At 36.1% G+C, this 27,057-nt stretch overlaps 2 protein-coding genes across 11 annotated transcripts in view; both read left to right on the top strand.

Moving 5' to 3' along the window:
* Positions 1-7,028, top strand: part of LOC138106396 (diacylglycerol kinase beta) — a 425,706-nt gene extending 418,678 nt beyond the window's left edge. For all 9 annotated transcript variants that reach the window (XM_069006937.1, XM_069006936.1, XM_069006939.1 and 6 more), the window contains one exon: positions 4,614-7,028. In XM_069006937.1, the coding sequence (XP_068863038.1) occupies positions 4,614-4,721 (108 nt within the window). In that variant the 3' untranslated portion in view covers positions 4,722-7,028. The remainder of the gene's footprint in view (positions 1-4,613) is intronic.
* Positions 7,029-8,705: 1,677 nt separating this feature from the next.
* Positions 8,706-27,057, top strand: part of LOC138106395 (ETS translocation variant 1) — a 115,269-nt gene continuing 96,917 nt past the window's right edge. Inside the window, exons 1-2 of one of the 2 annotated variants that reach the window (XM_069006928.1) lie at positions 8,706-8,821; positions 9,050-9,121. The gene's annotated coding sequence lies outside the window, so the exon portion shown is untranslated. The remainder of the gene's footprint in view (positions 8,822-9,049; positions 9,122-27,057) is intronic. The other variant, XM_069006929.1, reaches the window with a different exon arrangement.

The raw sequence follows: 27,057 nt of genomic DNA, 5'->3' as shown, positions 1-27,057 counted from the left end.
CTCTATTAATTTAAAACCTCAGTGATACCTATTAGTACAAAACATGAAAAAAATGCCATTAATCATTTATTTTAATTTTGCAGCTCTGTCATTTTCTCAGTGTGTTTAAAAATTATGATGACACCGTAACGTTTTCCAATCTACCTGTGCAAAGGGGAAATGGATCACACTACTTAGGAGAGAGACTAGAGTATATTATTAGAGCTTAATTAATGCCAAACTGATTAGATTTGATTGCGCTTTGCACAATAATATTGTTTAGAAATTTATTTAAGATGCGTTGCATAACGCTTTTAAAACAACTAGTCTAGATCTGAGAGATTTTGTCCAAAATGCCACATAATGAAAGTCACAGTTTAATTTTGCTCAGCACTGCCTACATTCTGTCAGTCTAATTCATAGCATGATACCCCATAAACTCTTGATCAGCTAAGGAAAGATAAAAGTATTTGGCACTCCTGTGATGTAGAGGTGTTGCATCCCTCCATTTCTGGTAAGAGGAGCAGCACTAGGGCATCTAGACTGTGAGAAAACCCTCATACCTGCAAAACAACCAACATCTAAACCCTGCTTAGAACATGGAAAAAAGTGACCACAAACTAAAAGATCCAGCTGGAAATAAGGCTGGGGTTTTTTTCTGCAGGTTTTTCCCCCTCTGTCTTTAAAATACAGCAATATGTTCTTTAACATTAACTGAAATACTATAAGCAGAGCTGACTAGCTCTGTTTCCAGTATCCTATTGTCAAAGCAGTACTTTAGAACCTGTATTTATAGCACCATGTCTTCTGAAATAATAAATATTTAGGCATTCTGTGAAGTTAGGAGCATGAAGGTAATCAACACATACTGCAGAAAAGGGAAAATGAAAGCAAAACTGACAGACCTAAAAGATATTGTTATCATGCTAAAATTATTGATGCTCACTGCATTTCATTTAGTGGATACATTGTATTAATGGGGCTTCAAGGCCTTTAGAAACCTTGACCTGCTCCTGAAACAAATAAATGCCTGGCTTATGCACTTGTAAGTATCTTTAGTATCAAAATTCAGGTTTCTTTATCAAAAAATTTCTATTGACATATAAGGAGATATTATCATCTCTTTTGAGAATTATACTCTTTCAATATGACCTAGTGTTCCTTGCCATGAATACAATCACTGGACATACTTTTTAGTACTGGAAAGGTGATTTCAAAGTTGCAAATGAAGTGTTTTTCTGCTAAACCTATTTACTAGATATACCAGCCCTCATCTTGGTTTCAATTAGTGAATAAGAGGTTTGTCATTGCCATCAACAGTTTTAAGTTTAGCTTAGAATGTTGTGGGTCAGGCTTACAACAAATATCCATGGTATCATAGCAATTCATGTGACTACTTACTTACTTCTAAGTGGAATTCTGTTATTTCCTGATTTTGCCTATTTTTAAATATAAATGTGTGCCAAGTACATCAAATAATTTCTTTTTTGTTTTGGTTTTCTTTTTTTGTTTTGTTTTGGTTGATGTTAGTTTGGGGGAGAGGGGTTGTTTTGGGGGGTTTTATTGGTTGGTTAGGATTTTTTGGGGTGGTTTTTGTTTATTTGTTTTGGTTTTGTTCCAGCAGCAATTCAGGCACTCAATTTATGTTTAAAATGTTCTCCATATTACCCTCAAGTTATTATATATTTTCAATAAAATTGAGTAAGTGATCTCAAAAACTGTTTTCCAGAATTTCATAGTGATTTATACGAGTCTGTTTGTCAGTATGTTATCATCAATTCCTAAAAATGCATTAGGTAGGATTTTAGCTTTCTGGATTTTCGCCTGTGCAATCTCTTTTTCTCACGTGCGTGCGTGTGATTCACAGGTAAATCTAAGAAACATTAAAAATTTTGTAAGAGGGTCTTAATTAAAATTTTTATAGTTGTGTTTCTTCTAAAAAAGACACGAAGTTGCTTGCTGAATGGAAGAGAAACTGAATGGTAAAAGTCTTTAGACACTCCATGTGCACACACACAGAATCTCTATACAGCTGTAAGTAGGAATTTTTAACTTAACGAACTCTCAGTTGCTTGTAAGTAAAGATTGTGCTCTCTCTCTCCCTGTCTCTCTCCCTGTCTCTCTTTCTGTCTTCTCATAGAGCACTTTCAATGTTCTGCCCTACTTTGACCTACAACACTATTTCTCAGTCTGAGATCCTCAGTGCTTCTTCCCATCTCGAAGTGTGTACTGACACTCGTCACCCAAACTCACAGCTCCAACTCTGGCAGTGCTGGCAGTATGAGAACAGAAGCAGAAGTGAGAGACCAGGGCAGAAATGCAGTGCCTGAGAGTCTCAGGAAAGGCAAAATTAGCCTTCTTCAGGCAAAAGAGCGTAGTGGTTCAGAAACATACTGATCTCTTTTCATCAGCCAAAAATGAGAGGTTTCAATTTTTTTTTTTAGGGTAGGAAAGTAAGGAATCAATGGGTTATCATTGTTAACCAATGCAATGTTAACAGACACTACTATGCCTAAGTAAAACATATATTTTAATTTAAACTTTATTGTAGTGTTTCCAGAATGTAAAATATATTTTACACCATTGAAATTGTGCCAATTTATAACAGTTGAAAATACAGGACTTTCCCCAGTGCATGATAGTGGTTAATCATGTTAAGGTATGTTAGCTGATCTCAGCTGATAGGAAGCAACATACTGAAGAGGTCATGGTCTCTGAAACAGATGTCTCAAGCCAAGAAAGACATTACAAATGATAAGCATTTACTCAGTATGTAATTGCATTCATCCTGAGCAGCATTGAACAGCCCCATCCCAACATGCAATCTGTCCAGGGTCTCAGGATTACCTCACCCATTCATACTAAAGCCATCTTTTATTCCCTTAAAGATGGAATTACTATGTTTTACCTCTGAAAGGAAACTTAAAGGCATTCCTACTGCCACATCATGGCCAAATCTTGAAATAAGATAAACTCTTAATGGCTTGAAAAATTCACTCACAACAGCTGTAGATTACTTCATGTCATGATCCTCAGGATCAGGTTGATATCATCACTGCTCCCGAGCTCCAAAATGCATCTTATGAAGCATGTGAAAGTTGCAAAAATCCTTGAGGCAATTTTCCAGGACCAGATCATCAGCTGGTACTGACATCAGTGGAATAATGCCAGTTTACCCCAACTACAGATTTGTCTTCCAAAGTGATGCCTGAAGCGGAATTTATTGTGAGAAAATATATTGGTGCCAATCTTTGAAAGCAAGAGTTATTATCCATGTGAAAGTAGTCTACATTGCCAAAAACCCCCCATATGCTATATTCAATACTAATGAACAGTGTTGACAAAAAGAGGTCCCACATGAAATTTGAAGTTAATGAAATAAGGTGGCATGAAAATGAGCATTTGGAGAGTAAAGTAAAGGCTCTAGTAGAATTAAACCAAGGCACACACTGTTGAGATTTTTATTTTTTCTGTCTCCTTATATTGTAAAGTAAATTTCCACCCCAAGAAATGTCCTGATCTATATTTTAATGAGCCTCTCCACGTGACATACTTTTTTTGTTTCATTACTATTAGTGAATGACAAGTGAAGGATATTCATTTTAACTTGAAAATGTCAGGTATGCACTTTAAGAGATATATTTTTCCAGTTTTTAATGAGGTGGTGTTTCTTTTTGAAAGAAATACCCATCTCTGATGTGGGTACTGTGCAGGTGACAACTGATATTTAATAAGTGATGGTTCTTGTATTAGTCGTAGTTCACTAAAGAAAATGTCTCGGATTGCTTTTGAAAAACTCTTAACGTCACTAGCCCAAAGGCAAGATGTGACCTTTTTATTACATAATGAGAATCATTTATTATCTTACAATGTATCTTAAAGTCACAGACAAAATGCCACTTTGATAATTGCTTTCAATTAGCTTTGAGCATAGCATACATTCATAAAATGTCTTCTCTAATTTAGACTTGAATTAGAGAAAATTGCAGACATAATCTACTTTAAGGTTGTCTCATTTAAGGTGATTCGTAGTTCTATATCAAAGAAATCAAAACGGGTGGCTTTAGAGCAGTATTACAAAGTGTTTTAAATAGTCTTTTCAGTATTTGAGTCTATTCTATTAGAAATTAATTAACAAATTAGAATGCTAGTTCATCTTTTTGGACCTTTTCTTGTGTATTAACTTTATACTTTTGTCCATAATGGCTGTTTTGAAATTAAGTAGTGTCTTGTGGTAAAAGAGTACGGCTTGATTAGATGTATAAATAAAGCATATAAAGATATAGCTTGTCTTAATAATAGGCAACAGCTTGGTCTGTCAGCATGTATGTTCTTTCCAACTTTTAAATTCTTCCTCAACAACAAGCAATAAATCCCACACTCAAAAAGTAAGATTATGTATTGGCATTTATTTCATGGCTTATGTTTTTAATTTTTTTTCTGTATAATTTAAATTATTTGTGGAAGAACAATTACACATAGATTGGTTCATAAAAGAACCCAGGTATTTTCCTTTCATCTTAGATTAAATGCAGAAGGTCTGTAAGTTACATGTAAAGATAATTCAGGCATCTCAGATAGTTGGAACTGAAGTAGCTCAAGGGATAACTCTGTTTTTCTTTTTTCTTCCCCAGATAAAAATTACTCACAAGAACCAAGCCCCCATGTTGATGGGACCTCCTCCAAAAACCGGTCTTTTCTCTTCTATCATCAAAAGAACAAGGAACCACAGCAAGGAATAAACCTATGTAGTTTAGTTAAAAAAAACAATTAGCTTCGTTGGGCTTTGGAATATTCATGCTGGAAATCTTTCAAGAGTTTTAGAATATCTTCTGTTTGCAAAATCTTGGATTTTGGTTTAACCGTTCTGTAGCTAAGCTGATGTAAAACTATGCTACTAGAAAAAAATGTTGTCACAGTTTTGTAGGCATTTTGCATGATGAAAGCAGATGTTTACATGAAGTGATACAGCCTATTTTTTGTTGCATGCGTTACCATTTACTGATCTGTGGGCTAATTCTGCCATGGAATATGGGAAGAGAATGTCATGAGTAATTTGATTTCTCTCTTTTCTGTTTCAGCTTTTTCTACTACAATAATCATATGTCATTGGTTCAATAGTATCTCTTCAATCAAACATCTTTACATCAGTAGTCAATCTGACCTGTTTCAGAGTAAAATCATTACAGGTCTCATTAACCTGTATTTTTAGTTTATCACTTCTTTCTACCCTGAGAATATTTTTATTCAACTAAGTATTAAAATCTTGTATCTTATTCTGATAACTCCTATGTATATGAGTAACTGTACCTGCTGAAAACATCTAACAATATGCACAGTATTCAAATGATCATGATTGTTCTTGTGTAAGGTTTTTTTAAGATTAGAAGTTGATGAGAGTTTGAGCAAAAGCTATAAGAATAAGGAGATCATGCTGAGTGAAGATAATAATACTTGCAAAACTAGCCATCAGTGTTTGTTGAAACCCTGGAATTATTTTCATGAGCAATATATCTCTGTAACATGGTAAACTTTAAATCATTCTGCTCATTGACCAATAGCATAGTGCATATGCACACAAATAACCAAAGCTTATGCCTAATTAAAGTGCATTTCCCACCAAAGATTTAGAGAAGGATGCTTCAGAGAAATGGGTTAATGCATAATTAATCAAACTCACTGGAGTAGACTCACGTCTGAAAATTTACAGTTCTTTTGATTACACTGTCAATGTCCAGACAAATGTTGGGGTAGGGAAAAACATTAAATTAATTGCAAGTAAATACTCACTTTTCATTTGTTTCATATGTTGATAGACATAGTCACATACACTAAATATTGAGACATAGATATGAACTCTAAATATTAGAAAACTAAAATTATATTTTTTATGTCATGATAATTTATAAATTTGTGCCATTCATAATTTACTTATCCCCTAAGTTAATCTCTCAAGGAAAGGATAAACTGCTGTCTAGTACCCTTTTGTCGTCTGCTATCTGGAATCCAACCATTTCTTGTCATAAATTTTGGTGAGGCAGTTGCTCAGGTTTTAACTTTCTTAGCTCTCTGAGAGACTTCCTAACAGCTTAGAAATCATATTACAGGGATTTTTCTGAGGTTTGCACAGCACTGTCTAATGTTGAAGGGAAGTCCAAGAATGGCAGGTTTTTTCAGTCTTACATATAAACAATCTCAAACAAAACTTTTTGTGCAGTCTTAACATTGTTCTTTGTTCAGAGTGAGCTGCTTCTCAGCTCTGCATGTCTTAAGTTCTCAGAGATTTCCTAAAAAAACAAGGAAAAGATAAAACTTTGCTTGAAATGCATGATTTCCCATTTTTATCCAGACTTTAAAATGTTAATTATTTATTAAATCTATTTTTCTATTGATTCGTTCATCCATTTTAAAAATAATACTTCATCATGCTGTAGTGCACGGTACTGTGCATGTATTTAAATAAAGTTACTATCATTTGCTCCTCAGTATAAGAATTCAACAGAGTCCTAATTTATATAATAGACACTAAAATAAAAGTATATAGTTGGTAAGGATTATGTCTTTAAAATATAGAGTCTATGTTCTGTAAACATTAGGAGGTAAATACCAATTAATGTTTTGTTCAGCATTAGGTAGAAAAATATGAAGGTGATTATTTGCTAAAATTAAGATCTTGTAATTCACCATTCTTGGGTCCAGTGGTGTTAACATTTACAGTTACCATAGGAGTAAACTAGTATTTTTCCTGTGCATTGCAAACACACATACACACAGAAGCACTTGATGCACTGAACTATGAACATGCATAAGTATAGAGCAAAGGTTATTTGCAAAAAGAAGGAATTTGCTGATATAATATTACGCAAAGTGTATATTGGTTTTATGATATTATGGTTACAGGTGATAAATATTTTCACATAACTTGACATAGGATTTTCTACCAATGCTCTCAACTTTTTGTGGCAAAAATGTGTTTAACAACAATATATAATGTGTTCTCTATGATTATCTCATGAACATTGTAACTCTGAAAACAAATAAAATTATACATAAGCTATTACTTAATAACGTGTGCAATTTTAAATGTGTCAGTCTGTGATAGCAAGTTGGTCACTACATAAAAAAGTGTGTTAAGAGGGATAGATGAGTCCATGTCATCAGAATTACATACCATTCTGAATAGACATATAAAAAGTAAATCAGATCTGCTGATGAGTATGTATAAATTCTCACTGTAACAAAATAGAACAGAGCAGCCATTATACTGAATTAACAATTCTCATAGCAGAGACTGTCTTTCTGTTAGTCTTGGTTGTTTGGGTTTTTTTAGCATGGCCTCTAATTATTTAAAACCATGCTCAGGCTGAAAGTATTGATGGTGAAGAGAAATTCTTAGAGTACGTAAAACATAGTATGAAAAGAAAGTGGTTGATTTAATGAAAGAGAACTTCAAAGGGGGGTTCTTTTCAGTATGCACAGAACTGGCATGAAACTATTGATTGGTGTAAGAAGTAAAACAAAGAATATATGCATATATCTTCATACAGCTGAAGTAGTTGTACTGTTCTTAGGTTGACTGAAGAGGGTACCTGTAAACCTTCTACTCTTTACAATGAAGCATTCCTTAAGGCTTTGTTAGTGACATTCGCAATGTAAATGATAATTAAAAATATATAGGTAGTAAATGTGACACTGGATTTGCAAATCTTTCATCATTGCATGTCAACTGGGCAATATGCTGACAAAAGAACATCATGTCTCAGGAAACGACTTTAACTTCTGATATTGGTCAGTCTCTCACTTCTCATGAGTTCCTGTTAAAAAGAAGTGGAAGAAGAATTTCTTGCAGAGACTAATAGAGAATTACTGTTTCCTGTACTTTTAAGATGTTTGTATGCAAATCATCACAATTATTTAAAGCTAGGGGTAAGACCTCATGGTTTAGGCTTATTGGTGTGCATATGTGTATGTGCATGCCAGATCGGGTAACGTGTTGGTACGCTCAGGACTCTGATGAGATAGGAAATACTTAGTTCCTGAAACCAGCTAGAGTTTCTGTTACATTTGCTCACTCTTTTCATCTCTCTAGAGTTACATGTACATTGCCCAACAATGACCAGCTTATATCCAGAATTATTTAAGGCAAATACAGTTACAGATTTCAACACGTTTCAGAATATCAGTGTAAGAAGTAATATAGTCAGCTGTGGTAAGAAAGGCAGAAAAATGCCTTTTTTATATTTTTAAATCTATAGGTTAATATTTGTTTGCCAAGATTATAGCATTTTAGTGATTATTAGTGATTTAGGGTACTAGTGGTATTCTGCAAGTTACTGTCTTCAACCTCAACTGGTTTCTGGGGCTTGTAACTTTGAGGCAGACCATACCAAGACCAACTGGGAGGCTGACACTTCTGAGAGGTGTTGTCCCTCACATCTCTGTGGGAGTGACTAGGGAGAATGGCTACAAAATGGAAAAAAAAAATCAGGAAGAATTATGTCTAGACAAGGAAGTAGGAGAAGATCAGAGAACTCTGCTATGGAATGAGAAAACAGATGCTCAAAGTGAAGAGTGTGCAGTGGCATCCACAAAAATGGTTGGTTGGGACCTGGGAGGCCAGATGAAGGCACTCAGGGCTAATGAGCAGCAGTGAACTAGAGAAATGGGTTAATTACATTTATCTGGAGACCCCTTCCATTTAAGGCTGAAGGAGTAAAATAGCATTTCCTTGTTTTGGGGGCGGAAAGACTGAGAGAAATGGGGCTAACAATACAACTGAGCCTTTCATGGGAAGTGAGGAGGACTTGCAAGCGAAGGAGAGCTGAAGGATTGTCAAAAGAAGGTAAAGGATTTTCAGGACTTTATCTATTTCTTTCATACCCTGAAAAAAAAAAGAGGAAAATTTGCCTTTGCAAAACGGCAGTTTGCCAAGCTACTAAGCAGTTAGCCTGAAAATAAATAAATAAATTTAGAAAGCTGAGGTGGGCCAGAGGAGCACAGCTCAATGTTTTATGCAAGAGCGGTGAAGAACGTGTCAGCCTGTTGTCAGCTAATTGCTGCTTGTCTCCAGCTCCATCAGGTCTGAAAGCATTCTGTTTTCTCCCTGTCCATAAGGAAGGAAACTTCTTGTGGTCCTGCTGAGGTGAGTAAAAGCCTAACTGTAGCCCTGGCTGGAAAATGAATAAAACATGGACAGGACCTGGAAGCTGTTAATGAGAAGTAAAGTAATAGCTTAAAATCCGTGGCGTGTGAGGCTCTGAGGGTGTGCTGTGCAGCAACGACTGAGGTAGAAACTGTCCTCATGTCTATCAGGTTTTGCTGATGTCTGCCCAACCTGGGCTCATGCCATGGGGAGCCTGCTGGCTCTTATTCCTCATTTTTGGTCAGACTATGGATTTTCAGTTGATTTTGAAATAAGGAGGTTTGACCTTTTCTGTTTTGCATATAGGCGTGTGGAGCTTTTCCATTATCAGGTTCTCTTAATTTTACAAATACCACTGAAGAAGAGGAAACTTTTCTGTGACCATTGACTTCCATTATGTGAAACTGCCTGATGGCTTGAAACTATAAATAGGCAATGATATGTTCTAGGCATCTAGAGTCTGGGTATGGTAATATTTCAGAGGCTGCTTTCTTTCCTTTCTGGTTCATGATTCAAAGAGACTCCCTGAGAAGCACCTCAGGGCTCTCTTTAAATGTGACTCATACAAAGAGTAAGTGATAATCATCAGGCTTTGTTATTTATAAAAAGGGGGTGGCTGTGTTGATGGTAAAGAAGCAGCTTCATGTGAGGTGCCCACTCTAATTAACATGGAAAATAATTTACTGGGTCTAACTGAGCAAGAAGGAAAGATTTTGAAGCTTTCAATTTTTATTCTAATGTTGATGTGAAAATACTTAGCTGCTGATGGACCTCTTTGAAATAAACTTTTGGTTGGTTGTTTTATACCTGGGGTGAAAATTGCATGCTGTGAAGGAACACAGAAATTTGCATTGATAAGCTGCATTTTTGGACAGGGAAATGATCACTTCTCACTCTTTTGGTGAAACCATCTTTATGAGCCAAGTTATGCCAGCCAATAAGAAAATACAAATTGTCAATCTTCCGGGCTGTCAGTATATTTATATTAAATATACAAAAAAAAAGGTCAGCCAAATAAACCATTTTATAACAACTCTTCTTTAAACTATTTGTACCTGCAGAGAGAGAGAATGGTGATACTCCTGTCCCTCGGTGAGGTGAGCAGACACTGCAACATGAGCATTGGCACCGTAACTTCTGCCCAGCCATGAAATTGGCTGTTGCAAAAGGTGTGATGTAGGTTTTGTCAGTGTGATGATTTCTTGGTTTTGTTGGGTTTTTTTTAGTAACTGTGAATGAGTTCTAAACCTCTCTTTTTATCCCAGAATGATAAGAACTTGAACTTTGATTGGACAGATATAAAATATGTTTACTGTACACACATATGTAAGCAAGCAAATGCCGGAAGATCTATTCCATCTAAGTTGAACTTCCATATGTTTCAATTCAGTCTTATTCTCCAAGGAAAAAGAAAAAACTCATTAATTTAGGTAGCTTGAGAGAATTCTGGGGGGAAATGGGTGTATTGGGCTTTTCTCCTCAGTGGTATCACCTTGTTACAACAATATATACATGTAGATTAAGGAATTTATGCCTCATTGATATCAATCACTGTTTCCATTGAATATAATCTGAATAGTAAGGGAGGGGGGGGGATTGTTGTTTGCTTCTTTGTGTTGTGTTTGGTTTTTGTTTTTTTTCTGGAAAACCAGCTAAATCTTCCTTTTCATGTTTCAATACAATTAATTTACAAGAAGCTTTGAAAGATTTGGTCCAACCCTCTGATATACAAAGTCTGGGCTTGGATTGAGATGCAAATTCAGGCCTGCATACTTTGTCAGTAGTGCTGGTCAAAAATTCCTTAACCTCTGCTTCATCAAAATTTGTTAAACTGTGTGGAAGAACCCACCTTCCCTAATCAAGGAATTTTTTCATTGAATTCCCATTTCAGAGCAAAATAAGACTTACTTTTTAAACATCTAAATATTTTGTCCTTGAATGTCAGAAGGCAATGTAAAGTTTTGTTTAATTCATTAATTCTGGTTCATTAATATAGTGATTAGCACTGTGGTATAACTGACTTTTCACTTCAAAAAGCAAAAAGTTAATAAAATTATGCTAATTTTAATTCACTACAAACATAATTCTTATTTCCTTTAAGAGAATTTTTAAACTCTTGTATTTGTTCAAGATCCTGCAATTAAACTTTCTACCTTTGTGCTTCTTAGTTGACACCAGACTAAAAGGCTGCACATCAAATTCTAGTATTTATGTAAAATCCCTTCATTTTTGGTATTCCAATAGGTACACATCTCCTAAGAGTTATATCCAAGGAATGACTTTTTCATTGTTCCTCCTTTTTCAGATTAATTTTTCAGTACAGGTCTACCTGGTCACCCAACAGAGAAGGGAAATTACATTATTAAGTTATCCTAATTATTATAAAATCACAGAAGAATATTTTAGACTAGGCTTTGTAAAACAAGTTGCTGACAAGGCAGATATAATGCTTGGTTTTGTTCTAAGATAAAGAAGGCACTGTAACTCAACTGAAAATAACAATTCAATCACGTTGATAAGGCATTTGTGTGTCACTGTAATTCTCAAAATCCTGCGGTCTTTAATGTCTCTCAGTCTTTCAGGTGCATTATCAGCTACTACTATGCCATAGCTAATCTGTGAACACTTTTTACACCATAGTTACCCAAAACATGTACACTGTCTGAAGTTCTGCTATCTTCTTTTTGGTCGCTGTACCTTTATCACTAAGTACAGTCTAGCGATGTCTAACCCAGTTGATACTATGTTAAAATTCTTGCCGTGACAATCATCAGTCTTAATTTTATGATCTTGGGACACCAGGAGAGTGGAATTGCATGAGGTTAATGGGGCTTTAAGAAAATGTTACGTTTCTTTGGCACAAGATAAGGTTTCCTTCTGATGGGAATCCTGTCACTTTATAAGATATAACAGCTTTCTCTGTCGAAGAGTTGAGATATTAGTCTGTGTGAAATGATTTATAGTTTTTCCTTGGCTTGCCTGCTGAATCTTAGGCAAAAAAATAAATCTTATGGCAGATGCCAATCGTTTCCTTTTGGTGTGTGTGTAGAAATATGTATTACCATGAGAGCTAGTCGAAGCATTCAGATAGAACCAGAAAAGCTGTACTGACAACAGAGAGCAGAGCTCTCTGGAGTCAGACTCACACAGGCAGAATTTGAAACGTTCAGAAAAGGGTTAAACTTCCTTTATTCGTTTCTAGGGTGACTTCTGTCTAAAAATGCAAGGGTACAAGTAGATATTAAATACGTCTGTAGCTTGCCACTGCTAACGCTCGTATGTCTGCGCAATATCTGTGTTGTTTTCTTATCTCAGATATAGCACAAATGGTAATTTTTAACTGTTTCTACTATGTGCTTCCTCCACAAAGCACAGTGCAATAGCACAGCATAAAAGCAGATTTTAATAAGTGCAATAAAAAAATGTTTTAAGGAACCCAAGATACCTTCTGGTCCAGCACCACAGGATAGTAAAGGGATTTGCAGGGAAAAAAAAATCACATAATACCAATTCCATCTATGCTCAGTAGAAGTTTGCAACAGGGAGGACTTCTAGCCAAATTACAATGTCATTTATTTTTTCATTCTAACTTCACAAATGAATTTGAAGAGTTCCTATGACATGATCCTCATCAGAATATGCAGCCACAACTGTGTAAGGGAGGATTGAGAATATTTTGGCAGATCTGGTTCCCCTTATATGCATGCCATGCTATTTCTGCTACACCAATGGGGATCCCTTGAGAGCATTTAAAGTCCTAATGTGAAATGTGTTACTAAGTCATAGTTTTGGAGATTATGATTGAAATATAGCATTATTTGAGACAATTTAAACCGAAGTAAGGATGTGGATGTGAAGTCCCAACTCCACTGAAATCATTGGTTTGCCATTGCAGACACAGAGCCTGGGTTTTATCCTTGCTGTCTTGCGGTAGGAACATCTAAAATGTTAAAATGTCTGCAAAGAAGTTCAAGTAAGACATTGAAAAGTTATGTGCATTCACACATCTGTAAAAACCTACTGAATGGTTGCACCTATGAAGTTTCCCCACACTATTAGCCTGGAAATGAGGTCACCAGGTCTCTTCCCTTCAGCAGAGTGCTCATGTTTTCCTTCCTGACTCTTCTGTGTCCTTAGCAATTCTGTATTTCTGTCTCCAAAAGCATTAGCTTCAACATGCTATATTAGAATATGTTTTCATCTACACAGTTCTGTAGGTTGGTGGTTAGGCACTAGGCTGAGAAATAGAAATTTTTAATTTCTCAGGTTAAGGAAGAAATCAGACCCCAGTTTTCTAGCAAACACTGTAAGTGCTATAAGCAATATTATAAGAGAGTTAAGTTAAGGACCTGTCTTAAACTCCACTCTCTGAATCTCAAAGGCATGAGAATTTTCAAGCTCCTACTAGGTGGAGTTCACACATCACTGTTTTATTTTGCATCTGCCAATTCACATGTAAATTTTATGGATTCTATGTGCAACTGTGCCTCTTCTCCCTATTCAGAGCCTTAAAAATCTACCCTTAATGTTTGAATCACCCTGCTGGGGTAATGTAACACCAAACTTGAGTATGAATGAATAAATAGTTGCTTTGAACCCAGCTTTTAGGACTTCAACACAATATTGACTTGGTAAGGAATCCTGTCCCGTTGCCTTAAGAGGCCCTGGCACGGTGCTGCAAAACCCAGGTCTGTGTACAGCATAACACAACCCACTCCTAATTATTTCTGCCTAAAGTAGCTGCTGCTGTTGGGTTTGTCTTTTATTCTTAAAACAGCAGTGACGCAGTAGTGAGTCAGGCCTTTGCCAGTGCTTAAATAGCCAGGGCTAGGTGCTATATAAAAACATTTAAATTTTTTTCTAAAAGCTGGCATGTGTGTAAACTTGATTAGGATGTCATAGGTCTAAGGTATGCAAATGGTGTACAAAGAGTGCATCTTCAGCCTCCTTCATTTACATACTGCTTTTTGTTTGCAGTATCAGCTAATGTCTGTACTATGACTTCTGTTCTGTAATCTTTTTGGCACCCACTGCACACCTTCAAGTTTGCACTGTTTTATGTATAAAGCCAATCTCATAGCTCATTTTTTCAGTGTTATTAAATTGTTAATCAACAGCAAAAAGCACCATATTAAAACATAAAATAGAAACATTTGGAAGCCCTTTTCATTCATAACTAAAAAAAATTAATTAATTTTCTAAAGACTGTTAGTCTTATTCCTTAAAAACTGTATGCATGCAGAATTATAAAAATATTTTAAGTTAACTCATTGCTCTAATCCAGTGGTAAAGAAAGGCTGGGAATGCTTATTTGAAGCAATAATTTAATTGTCGTGTGACAATAGTGAACATAGAGAAGGCACAAGGTTCTTGTCCTTATTTATTTGATTTCCATTATTTCTTAGTTTCATTCAGATATTGCCATGCATGTTATTAAGCTGGACTACTACTTAGCAGTTCTCTGACTTCTGGCTCATCACTGTTCTATCTTTATCTTCAGTCATAAAATAATAACTGATGTCTTAATTCCCCTCAATCGTTTAAGTTTTTGTTTGTTTTCCCATCACTTTGTTTCCCATCTGCTAGTTTGCTTCCTTTGCTTTGTTCATAGACTTTTAATTAGAAGTACTTGTTATTTTGATCTCAGTCACAGTCCTTGTAAATTTTCTTTGCTATTCAGATCCATTCAGAGTTCACCTCTAAAGGATTCCTGGTCTGTCAGTTCACAATCTTATCTTCTGTCAGGAGCCGTTCTCAGAATGTTTTCTTCCCTGACACCCTGCCCCCACTTCCCTTCCTTTCTGGTTACATTAGGCACAGGTTATTTATTTGTCTGTACTTATGAGGCCTTTAGTGGCTTATGTCTACCTTGACAAAAAATATTTTTATGTCTATGCCTAAAAACATTTCATGTTGAGAGCTCTCATTTCATAGAATCTCTTTGATAGAAAGGCAAATGCTTATTCATATTATCTACATCCGGTCAAGACATGGCAACATTCTTTAGCCAGTAATTTTCGATTTTAAAGCAAATATTTTGGCAATTTTAACATATTTTATACATTATCAAAATTCCTTTGGAAATGTCAACAAAGCTACTCCATTACCTTCCTTCAAATCCTTCCTTTAACTATGTACAAAAAGACTATGTTGTAACTATTACCACAGAAATCAGAATCTATTGTCTTTCACATTCCTACATATCTGTATCTGTACTTAACAGCTTTTAAATTACAAGCTTGTTTTTAGGCATGGGGGGAAGGCAAATCCGTGTTCTGTGGTGTTAGAGCATCTAGCACAATAGGAGTTCTGATCCACTACTACATCATTTAAATGTTAGGCCAACAGAGATCTATCTATGTAATTTTATGTTAGCAGATGGATTTATAGCCCACTGATGATTGCATTGCATATTCCATCTGCACATGATCTGCAGGGAACATGAACCCAGCTAGAGGATTTACTCTGTCACAGTTTTAGCTTACTGTTCTGAAACTTTTTTCATTCATTCTCTCTTCTGTTGGTCAAAACAACAGCTGGGATATACGGTGATTTCACTTCTTCCCACTGCACTCTTCCCACAAGTAGAAGAAACTGTAAGATCTTTGTCTCACAAAGGCCCTGTTGGTGTGCTTCTTTAAAGTCCCACATGCCCTCCTGCCTAAAAAAAGAAAAAAAAGATGTGGATGTAATCCCAGATCCAGCAACACTGGAGACTTTTTAGGAAGATGCTGAATAGATCAAGTCTGCCTGCTTCCTTTCTCTCCTGCATGCACCGGGAAAGCTGGCCTTGTGAAATTTTTTTAATATTTAATTTATTTGCCAGTGACCTGATCCAGGATCAGAAAGATGTGAAAAAAACTTAGTCTGGATTTTGACTTGAATTTTCAGATAAAATACCCTAACTGTGATATGGGCATGGAAGGTTAGAGCTGGAAGGCTAAATCTGTCTACCTGAGGTCACAAAGAGAGATTCCTGGCCTAAAGTGCCTCCCTAGACAGGGTGGCACAGTAGTGAGGGAATGGATCACATACTCCTCTCTGTCACTATTTATGTCTTTATTTTATCTGCTATCTTCTGTGACTTGTTTCATTTCCATTCCTCCAGTGAGAAGCTGCATTGTTAAAGCTCACTCCATAACTTTAGTGGGGGAATTTGCAAGAATAAAGAAGTATATGTATTAAAAATTAGGAGAAATAACAAAATGCAGAGTTTGTCATAACTTCCAGTAAGCTACTTCAGTTTTGTTGCCCCCACCTGTTATTTTCCCTTGGTGTTCACCCAGGCAAGATGTTTTCAGGGATAAAAGAGAGCAAGTAAGATTACTTGGAGTCAGGGGAAATTAATGTGTTATTTGCAACAGAGCTGAAGTTCAGTGCATTGTATAGAAGGTAGCTTTAATTAAAACCTCTGTTTCAAAAATAAAATAAGTAGGTTGAAGTCCATGTGAAAGAAAGGAGGGAGAAAAAGTTGAATTGTCTTTCACATTTCTGTTTTAGAGGCTGCCCAGAAGCTGAGGGCACTCCCTGTGCCAGGCTACACCTGGTTTGTCACAGGCTCTGCAGGCAGGTGAGGGGAGCATGCTGGCCACAGCCTCCTAGATCGGCTGCCTTGAGTTTCTGCAGCCTTCTCAGTCTGCTTTATGAATCACTGTCTTAAATCTACATAATACTGGTTACCCCATCCCCTCTCTAATGTGGCCTACTGGCCTGACACCATTTAATAAAACTTAGAAAAAGTATTTAAGAGTAGTTAAAGGATTATCCTGGTATTTTGTGCCTTCTTGTACAAATCTTTTCAGTGTGTTTTTCATCACTGTCTGTACCTGCAGTTCTTGCTACTTTGTTTTCCTGTACAGCTAATTCTTTTCCTAGATCTTCATACCTTCTTAACGTAGGAACTAAAATTTCAGAGAAAAACTTACCGTACAGTATTTCTTTACCATATATTTTTTGGCAGGGAAATGGATATGTTTCACCTTCCACTCATTTGCTGCCCAGGTAGTATGCACAGAGAAAGCTAAGGATTAAAGCTAAAAGGATTAAATATTTTACTTCTCCCAAGATATATTTTTTTTTATTTGTTTCAGTCTGTTCCCTGAATGAAAGGATAGAGGAAACACCTCTATGGCTGTCTTGTGAACTTCCTTTGCAGAAATGCCAACATTTGGACTGGAATCTCATTCATTGTAATGCAAGTTCACAACAGTCAGTTAATTGTTCTAGATTTTACATTAGATTAGAACCCAGCCTGGAAGGTTGGTTAAAGTAAGATCAGGATAAGGAATTGTTCTGAAAAGTATTTTGGGCTGCCTCATCTGGTTTGGGTCTACAGCCATCAATGTGTTTTACAGATGTGAGAAGAAATTCCAGATTCTGCTAGCTGTACTGACAATGGTGTTCTTACTGCCTTGAGTGGTCCTTCTTTTCAGCAGCAGTGTGAATTACAAAGTCCCAAAGAGAACCTACCTATTTTAGAAGAGGTCTTTGTTCAGCAAACCTGTCTTTAAGAGGTAAAATTTTCTCAGCTCCGTAGAGACTTATTTATCAGTTATGTCAGAAGTGCTTTAGTAAAGCTAAGAAAGTGAAGTGGTGTTAAATATGTGACTTCCATTTTTTAAAATAAATAACTAGCTTTTACAAAAGGGTTTTCATTCTGTATGTTAGACAAGACAAATCCAAATGAAACCTTTTTTTTTGTATTATTTGCATTAGAATTATAAAATTGTTTTTTTTTTACTCTACAAAATGAACTTTTGGGAGATCTCTCAAATTCTCATTGAGAGCTTGCTTAGTTCACCATGAACTCAGTTCATGGGTGATGTTGTGGTGTCACCACTACTATGTTCATAGTATTCAGTTTATTCCAAAGAGGGACTTCTTGTTAATGTACACAGGGTGCAAGCTTATTTAAGGTTTGCTTGAGGAAGAGGTTCAAGAGCTTGATTGAAGGTTTTCAAAACTGACTTTATAGTTAATAGAAAGGGCGTTATCAAGACAACTCTTTTCAATGAACAGAAAAAAAAGCTATAGCCTGCAAAACCCACAAGACTGGTTTGTTGATTAAACACCTACTTCACCACAGGTAGCTATGACTTGGGACCTAACCTGAGATGTGTGACTTTGCTTGTTCTTTTACTCCCTGAGAGCATTTGTTCTCTTACTGCCATGCAGATAATGCATTGCATTTCACAGCACAGCAAGTTTAATCAGGACATGTCATCATTAATTTGTACTGATATGCACTGATGGACAGGGTTTTCCAGGAGCATGACTAGCTGTTTATCAAACGATCGTCAATTCTGGAGAAGAAATGGTGCAATCCCCCTGTTGTTTTACAGCATCTGCTTTATCATCTGCTCACAGGAGTACCTTTTTTTCCACTCCTTCTCTGGGTTTCCCTTTGTAGCTGTCACTTGTAGACAGCTTCATTTATTTCTGCTGCTTTCTAATTCCTTTAGGAGAGATGTCTAAGAGATGTGCTTGATTTATTGAAACATGTTGTGTAACTGAAATGGTTAATGATGGCAAGACAAGACTAAATACCACAATCTGCATTTGATTTCTGAGGCTTTCCTGTTATTTACAAAGTGTCACTTTGAGTACCATAAATAATTTACAGTTCAAAGTGAATAATTCTAAGTGCTAAAAAGCCAAAATCACATTTATTTCATTTGCTAATGTTTTCACAATATAATACAAAGCATAAAACCCTCCTCTCACTGCTCTACAGTTTAACAAAAGAGCTGTTAGATTAGCACAGAAACTCCAAAGGACTCTTATAGCAGTAGGTTAAGGAGAGGTATCAGTTCTTCAGTCTTGTAGTTCCTACTGTGGTAAAATTCTAACTCCAAACACAGACAATTTTACTCAGATTTTTACGTGACAAAAGACATCATGGCTTTTAGCATGCAAAACTTATAAATATATTGTTTTATTCCTTTGAAGAGTTGAACAGCGGGAATAACTCTGAAAACTAGTCCTAGAGAATGATTTAATTTTGTTTGGACATACTGTGACTTGTCTGTAATAGGTAGAAGTAGCACATATGGCTTACAAAATGAAATCATAATCACAAATACTTGAAGAAAAAAGCATCTGCAGAAATCAAAATGTTTTAAACAACTCTTTCTATTCTTTTTACTCTCATATAGTCTAAGCCAAGTTAAGGGAATTTGAAGCATTGACTAGCTGAACACTCCCAGTATTTTATCCAAAACATATAAGTCCTTATTTTAAAATGCCTAGTTCTTTTTGAAGCTAAACATCCCAAATGCTACTGACAAGACAAGAAAAAAAAAAGAAAAAAAAAACAGCCATTAATCTTGGGGCAAAAAGCAAAAACTTACACAGAACAAGAAAAGCTTACTCTTTTAAAAATTGAACTTAATACCTGTAAAATGGTTATCCCACCTCAAGATAAGTGACCTCATTAAAAGATTTACTGAAGGAGATCAGATCCTGACCCTCATTTTCTGGAAAAAGATAAATATAAGTTCTGTCTCATATATGTAGACCAAACAAATCACTCTGAGGAACATCTAATTTAAGGTGAAACAAGACATGATCTACATCTGAAAATTATATCCAATACTTGAAATCTTATATAATTTTGATATTATAGCATCAAACATTGACCAAAAAAATCAAATGTGCTCAGAATTCTTGTAAAGAGAGGGAAGATGTTAAGCATTTGTCTGTATTCAGTTTATTCTAACCAAAAAGTCTTGGTATTACTAGCACTGACTTATGAAAAACTTGGCCCATCAGATGTATTTATTATCTGTCATTATTTATGCACCAGTTTTTCCTTCTGAATGATCAACGTTTCCTTTGCCTACCAAAGCTGATATAAAGGATTGCTACATTCACAGTTAAAATTAGTCTCTAATGTTTAACTTTGCCTAACAACTTCACACACTAGTGTAAAGAGTGAAGAGAAAAACAACCAATTCCCAGAAGGAATTTTAGGGGAATAGATACTAACTCATCAGATCGACATTTCAGCACTGGGGACAGGTTCTTAGCTGAGGTAAATAGTAGTTGTCTCAGAGTCAGTGGAGTTGATTTATTACCAGCTGAAAGACCAGCACTAGACCAACAATGTCCCAGGCCTGTGAAAGGACATGTGCTATTCTCGGTGAATACCAATGGGCTGGGCCTTTTGAACGGGCCTGAGTGGACGTTTTGTACGTCTGTGTGATTTGGCAAGTGGTTCGTTTTCTGAAGCCTGAAACGATTTGCAAATTTGGAGGAAGAATTCAACCAGACGAAGGGAGGGGAAAAGAAAAAAAGAAAAAGAGGCCAAGAGTTTTGGTAAATGAAACCATAAGGACAGGGTGTCTGTGTTATCCTTCTAAAAAGTGAGATGGAGCTAAGGGCACTACAGCAAGTACCAGCCTCAAACAATGTCTGCATTAAAGGACTTGTGCCCTCACCCTCCAGTTTTTAAGAGAGCTCTCTATTGTGATGCCTGGTATACTTTAAAAGTACTTTGGAGCAAGCCTAGGGTGTGCTTTTTGGGAAGGAATGAGTAGATAGACTGTTTGATGGGCAATAACTGCCTCAGGACAAGGACTTGAATTTCTCTCTGACTTGATAGGTTTCACTGAATTTGTACTTGACAACTGAAGAAATAAGGGATTTGGTTGCAGGCTAAGAAGGTGCTTTGCACCAAGCCTCCAACTTTAACTCTCAGGACCCTCCATTTCCTCCAGAACTGCTGAATGCAGAGATATGCAGGAGAGGAACAAACTGGCTGTGATGCATTGGACACTTAGGTTGCAAGTACTCAGCCTCAGTTAAGGTACCCTAGTGCACAGAATGAGATTCTTAAGTAGTATATTTCATGTAGCTCTTGATACATACTTTTCTTAAATGTATTTGATGCCATTGTCCTTCATAATACTTTAGTTTACCTTAGAAACTGCAGTGTGCGAAGTGGGCAAGTATTGCTTGTGAAACAGTTACTTCAGCTATTTTAATGAGTTGTTTGTCAGCATTTCACAAGAGACTTGCAGATTATTGAATCTTGTTCCAGCTGACACCATTTAGCAAAAGAATACTCTTTTATGAAATATAAATATATAGCCATATATAAGCATAGTTATGAACCGAAGACTGCTACGAATGTAGCAGTTATAAGTTTAATGTAACAGCTAATTAAGAGGTGCAGTTTCAATGAATAGAGCTATGGATTTGGTCTTTAAATCCAAATTTTCCTCCATTTATATTAATCATTATTGTATTGATATTGCCTTAATAACTAAGAATGCAAAGCATTTCTCTTAAAAAACAAATAAACAAACCCCAAAAAACCACCAACACCACCACAAAAAAAAAAAAAAAAAAAAAAAAAAAAAAGATAGGGACAGTGTAAAATGCCAGAAATCCTTGAGCTGTATATTCAAACTGAAATATAGTTACAACTGCAGGCAGCTTTAATGATAATGTTAATTGTCCCCCCTCCCCCGTTCTCCCAGCCTCCCCATCCCTGCTAGCATTCAAATCCACTATTTCTTCTGGATTTCATTTGGCAGTCACATCCCACTCAATATGAAGGCGTGTAAAAGAGAAAAATCAGTCTGCTAGCATACTATATTGGACCCAATTTCTTACTCATCTCATGGCACCAAGACTTCTTTTATCTGCAGGAATGCCAACTGACAGAGCTAATGACAGATGAAGCAGTCACTTGCAACAGTTTGGCTACAGAATTAGGGATACTTTTTTTCCCCATTGTGAAATGCCCTTTGGTACTGGCAAAAAAACTCCAACAAACCAACAGGAAAACAACAAAAAAAGCTTGAAAAATCAGCGACATTTTCAAAGGCATCCAAATTAATTGGCATCCAGATCTCACTTTCCTTTGTACCATTGCATGAGAGCTCCACATTTATTTTTCCTAGATACACAAATTGTTGAAAGCCACCAGTTACTGACTTGTTAAAGAGAGAAGTGCCCTTACTTCCTGAAAAGCTTGGTTACTCTTATTAAGTGACAGGTATTCTAGTTCACCAATGTGTAGAATGCTATGAGAATTCTACTGCAGTATAGGGAAGACATACAATTTTTTTAAAAGGTAGTAGCACTGTATTTCGATGTTTTCTTGTCTTAAATCCTGTTAATTTTATTCAAAAGGTTTCCCACTTAATATTTTTAGGATTTCTGATCTTCTCAAAAAGAAATTTCTTATTTCTAAACTTTCATGGAAACTTCATTTTCCATTTTTATTAGTAATTGTATTACTAGTTAGTAATTAGTCCTTGTCAATTTTTTGAAATATTCTTGTACAAAACCACAAATGAGAATCACAAAATAATTTAGATATAAATCTCTCAAGATCATCAGGTCTTAGCCTCTTGCTTAAAACAGTCTTGCAGGCTTAATGTCCCTGAGGTTAGACAAAGGCCTTTTCCAGCTGAGTTTTGAATATGCCCAAGGGTAGCGGTTCTAATTTGTCTCTGCTACAGTGTCTGACCACCTTCCTGCAGAAGATCTCTTCCTAGTGTCTAACTGGAAATTCCCTGCCTCTTCTCCACTGGTTAAACTCCAGACTAATCTGCAGTTCCCCAGATCTGCCCTTCCTGAAAACAGGAGTGACATCTGCTTGTCTCATTCTTCAGAGAGCTCCCACATATCTGTTCAGTGACTGCAGAAGTGTCTCTATGAAACTTGCTGGCTCCCCCAGTTTCCTCTGAAGATTATTCAGTCTGATTCCATGGATCTGCATGTTAAATTTACTGTGAGTCTTCCATGCTTCATATTAATACAAGTAATACATGTCCCAGTGGTGTTCCCCAGTTTTAGCAGTCGACCTGAAAGAAGCCTTTGCAAGTTACAGCAAAGCAAAGCAGACACCATGTTCTTCAGTATTTTCTTGTCTTCTGTCATAAAGTTTTCTGCCCCATTAAACAATGGGTCTACATTTAGTCTTCTGAGATAACAATAAGTTTTTAACTGCTTCTTTTGTACCTCCTGACAGCTGAGCTTTGGTTTTCCTAATTTTACTACTGAATGCCTGAGAAATATTTTCAGAATATTTTTGGGTAGCCCAACATTGCTTCCAATTTCTGTACAAGTCCCTTTAGCACTTGACCTCACTCAGAAGTTTCCTATTTAGACAAGCTGGCTTCCTGTGCTTGAACTTTTGGCACATTGGAATGGACAATTATTGTTCTTTGAGGAGACTGTTGTTGAAGGTCAACCAGCTCACCTGGCCTCCTTCAAGTCAGTTGGTCATGTGATTCTGCCTACAGGTTCTACTTGACTATTTGACTTTCTCATGTCTCTCATGATTTTAAACTCTGTCTCCTGCTCATTTATGTCAAGGTTATCCTTAACTACTGAGTTTCCAACCAGTTCTTTTTCATTTCTGAGTACTATCTATGCCAAGAACTTATGCCCTCCCTGTATCTTCATCGCCTGTACAAAAAATTTTCCCTGATGTACTCCATAAATTTTGTGTGTTTGTGTTCTGAGATTTCCCTACTCCAGCAGATATCAGTGTGGTTCAAGTTCTCCTTGACAAACAGGGTCTGCAGCTACAAGCCTTCTTCATGTCAAAGTGTGCTTATGAATGTAGTAACAAAATATGATATGTCTGTAACTTTTTTTTTTGGTCACTGAAATGTAGGACACAAATTCTTGTGCTGTTTGTTTGTTTACATTCATCACCTTCTCAGAAAAATAGCTTACTCAGATTGGGATTTGCTTTAAACAATCTGTGCATTCCAATGTTTGAAAGTTTGCTGTCTGAAATGAAGGTTAAAGCACAGTTTTTCTATGGTCTGCATGCCCTGAGCTTTTAGTATAATGCAGTCTAAATTTTCTGAGTGTTGATAATTCTCCAGTGAATCTCTAGCTCTCTGCCAAAAGGACCTACACATAACTAATGCAAGACAAGGAAATAATACAACAGTGTCTTATCTTGGGGAATGGCCTAGGTGCCCCAGTGAGCACAGGGAGAATGACAATATAGAAACCAGGATATGGCACTGCAGTAGGGTTCTTGCACCAGCCTAACCTGTACTATCTGAGATTCCAGTCAACAAACTGTACTATGCAGGTGAAGCTTTTATATTTTATAAAGTATGGCTATATTGTGTCTTGAAAAATAATACCCTCTCTCACATCATGAAAGCATAAGTTGCAAAGACATTATTTTGATTTACTGAAATTTATTCTTTATCTCCACAATGAAAGAAAAATAATTACTTTAGGTTATGTTTCACAAAATGAAAAAAAAGGTTTGTTCTGTCTTGAAGGAACAAAAAGACTTTCATACACCCATGTACATCAGAATAACTGAACTTTGAAGAAACCAGCAAATGGTGGTTTAGTAATTGTGGGTTTGTTTTCCTCTTACCTATTCTGTTGCTCAAAGATTTCACCTAGAAGTTGCTAAAGATCTTAAAAAATACGTGAGTGATCTGGTGTAGCAAAAAGGCAAAGATACTCAATGACATGGCAAAGACCAGCAGTGGTCTAAGAGCAAAAGCTGACTGTGAATCTTAATGACTGCAAGACTCATTTATAGCTTCTAAACATACAGAATTTGTATATATGGTGTATATAGTATATGGTATTTCCATACCCTGGAACTCAGGATTCTTGGACTCAGGAAAGTCCTTAGATGACACTATCCTTGTCACTTGCCTGCATTGAAGTGGAAAATTCTGGCTCTTTTAGAGCCAACTCAGCTTTTTGAGGATTGTCTTTTCTGTTAAATACTTCAGATAAAATGCTAAGTATTTCCTCAACTTGCTAAAATTACTGCAATCTGGTTGCTAGCAGTTTCATGACCCAAATTTTTGTAAGTGATCAGAAGGTATTCTGATAAATACAGAGTATACAAATAAAACAGTAATAATTCTTTCTTCCCCTTCTGTGGAGGAAATAGCTCAATTAGCTATTTTTATTTGCTTGCTCATACGTATGAGAGAGTAGTTACCATCCATGCAGAAGTTAGGTCCACACAAGACAGCAAGTCCAGTGAACTTCATCATCATCAAATGATGTCCCTTTAACAATGCTTTGAAACAGTTTTCAATGTCTAGGATTTATGAATTGGTGAGTTGTTGCTCAGGTTAATTTTATTTACATTTTTACAGATTTAAAAGACTCCCTGAGGGCTTTGTTTGGAAAGAAATTTCCTTGTGTTTCAACCAAGATAAAAAACCCCTTTTTTTATCCTTCTCACCTTCATCTGCATGGGTTAGTTACTCAGCATGAATAGGAACACACGTTATCCAGCTGAGCAAAGGAACTCTTTTCCATTAAAGCAGATTGAATGGGGTTCATAGACACAGACTGAAAGATGAGTTCCGTTCATCTAACATCAGTCAAATGAAGCTGGCACCCTGGATGTTTATATGTTGATAAACAACTTCAGAAGTCTGTCTGTAAGTTAATCATTAGACTACCTTAATGTACTTTCCTCAATGCTGTCTTTGACCTAGGTGTTCTATTTATTATCTCTTTTATGGTAGTGGTGAGTTATTCCAGCCTATTTCTGATTTTGAATTGGAGTGTGTGTTGGTTCAATTGGAAATTCAAGCAACATCCAGCAAATTTTGGAGCATATAACAAAGGGTTTTTTTTAGTTTAGAAAAAAATGGTGAGAAGACTAGAAGAGAAGCCCCCCAGGAGGTGCACAAGAGACATCAGGGAAAATTTCTGACTCATTTGAAAGCTCACATCATTAAAAAATTAAACAAGCAATTTACCAGAGCAATAAGGCAAAAACCAGAGAGAAAATTGGGGCTTAGATTTTTAAAGATAGCAACAAGTTACTCAACTGTTCTTGGTCTTGTTTCTATAGCTGCTTGTCTGGTATACTGTCTGGAACCCTTTAATTTAGAAACATCTGGCAATAAAACTTAGAGATTACCTTTCATGTTTTCATCACTTTCAGTCTCTAAGTCTTTGAGCGCTCTGCTTCCTTGTCTTTCAAAAAATAAATATAAGGCTTTTTGAAAATTTTTGCATAAGTTCATGGAATTGGATTTCACTTTTGTGTAACAATACAGATATTTAATCACTGCAAATGAGTTCCAGGTGCTGGGATCTTCACTCGTCAGGCTAAGAATATCTTTCTGGAATAAGTGCACCTCAGTAATTTTGTTCCTTCATAAAAATGTTCATTTCATCTCTCACCCCCAATTCATTGGTGGTAGCATTTAACTATTTTTATTTTTTTCATCAAAGATGTCTCTCTTCTTCATGCAAAGTTGTATTAGTTGATTACAGGACCAGAAAAATAAGTTATGCTTTGCACTTCTTTAAAAGCTTATTTAATTTTGCTGATTAATATATAAAGCCTTACAGTTTCAAAGGAGTTGCAGTGATTTTAAAATATAAATCTAGAAAAATTGCAAAGTGAATAAAGAGTTAGTTTCTAATGAGAAAAAAAAAAAAATCTTCCTGGAGATTTCTGAGTAGTATTTGACCCAATAGATGTGTCTCTTAAAATGCAACCATCCTAAAAAATAAAAGTATTCTAATTTTGGAAACAGTTGGGGGTTTGTACATTCTCTACTTTTTCAATTGATCCTTACACAACTGAATAAAAACATTCATCCTTAGAATTATCTGCTACTTATTCCATCCATTTTGTTTCAGGATCAGCTGCAGATTACTCCTCTTCTCAAGCAAAATTTAAGGACTGTATTGATTTGTTTGTTTATTATACGACTCTGTATTGTTTCTACTTTGAATTTTATCAATTTTCTTTGGTCACTGGGTGAGAACTAAACCTTGCAGTGCACTCCAGCTGCTGTCTACTGTATTGTACTGCATGCTACACAGACACACAGATCCTAAAATGGAGCAGTGCTCCAAGAGAACTGATGGACTTCTGGCATAGAATACATTGTGGGATTTGATTGTTGTTTTTTAAATTTCTCTTCTTGAAACAAGTTGCAGTTTGACAAGCA

The sequence above is a fragment of the Aphelocoma coerulescens genome, chromosome 2 (genome assembly GCF_041296385.1).
Source record: "Aphelocoma coerulescens isolate FSJ_1873_10779 chromosome 2, UR_Acoe_1.0, whole genome shotgun sequence".
Lineage (NCBI taxonomy): Eukaryota > Metazoa > Chordata > Aves > Passeriformes > Corvidae > Aphelocoma > Aphelocoma coerulescens.
The sequence above is the reverse complement of the archived record's forward strand: the minus strand, read 5'-3'. Positions and strand labels throughout refer to the sequence as shown.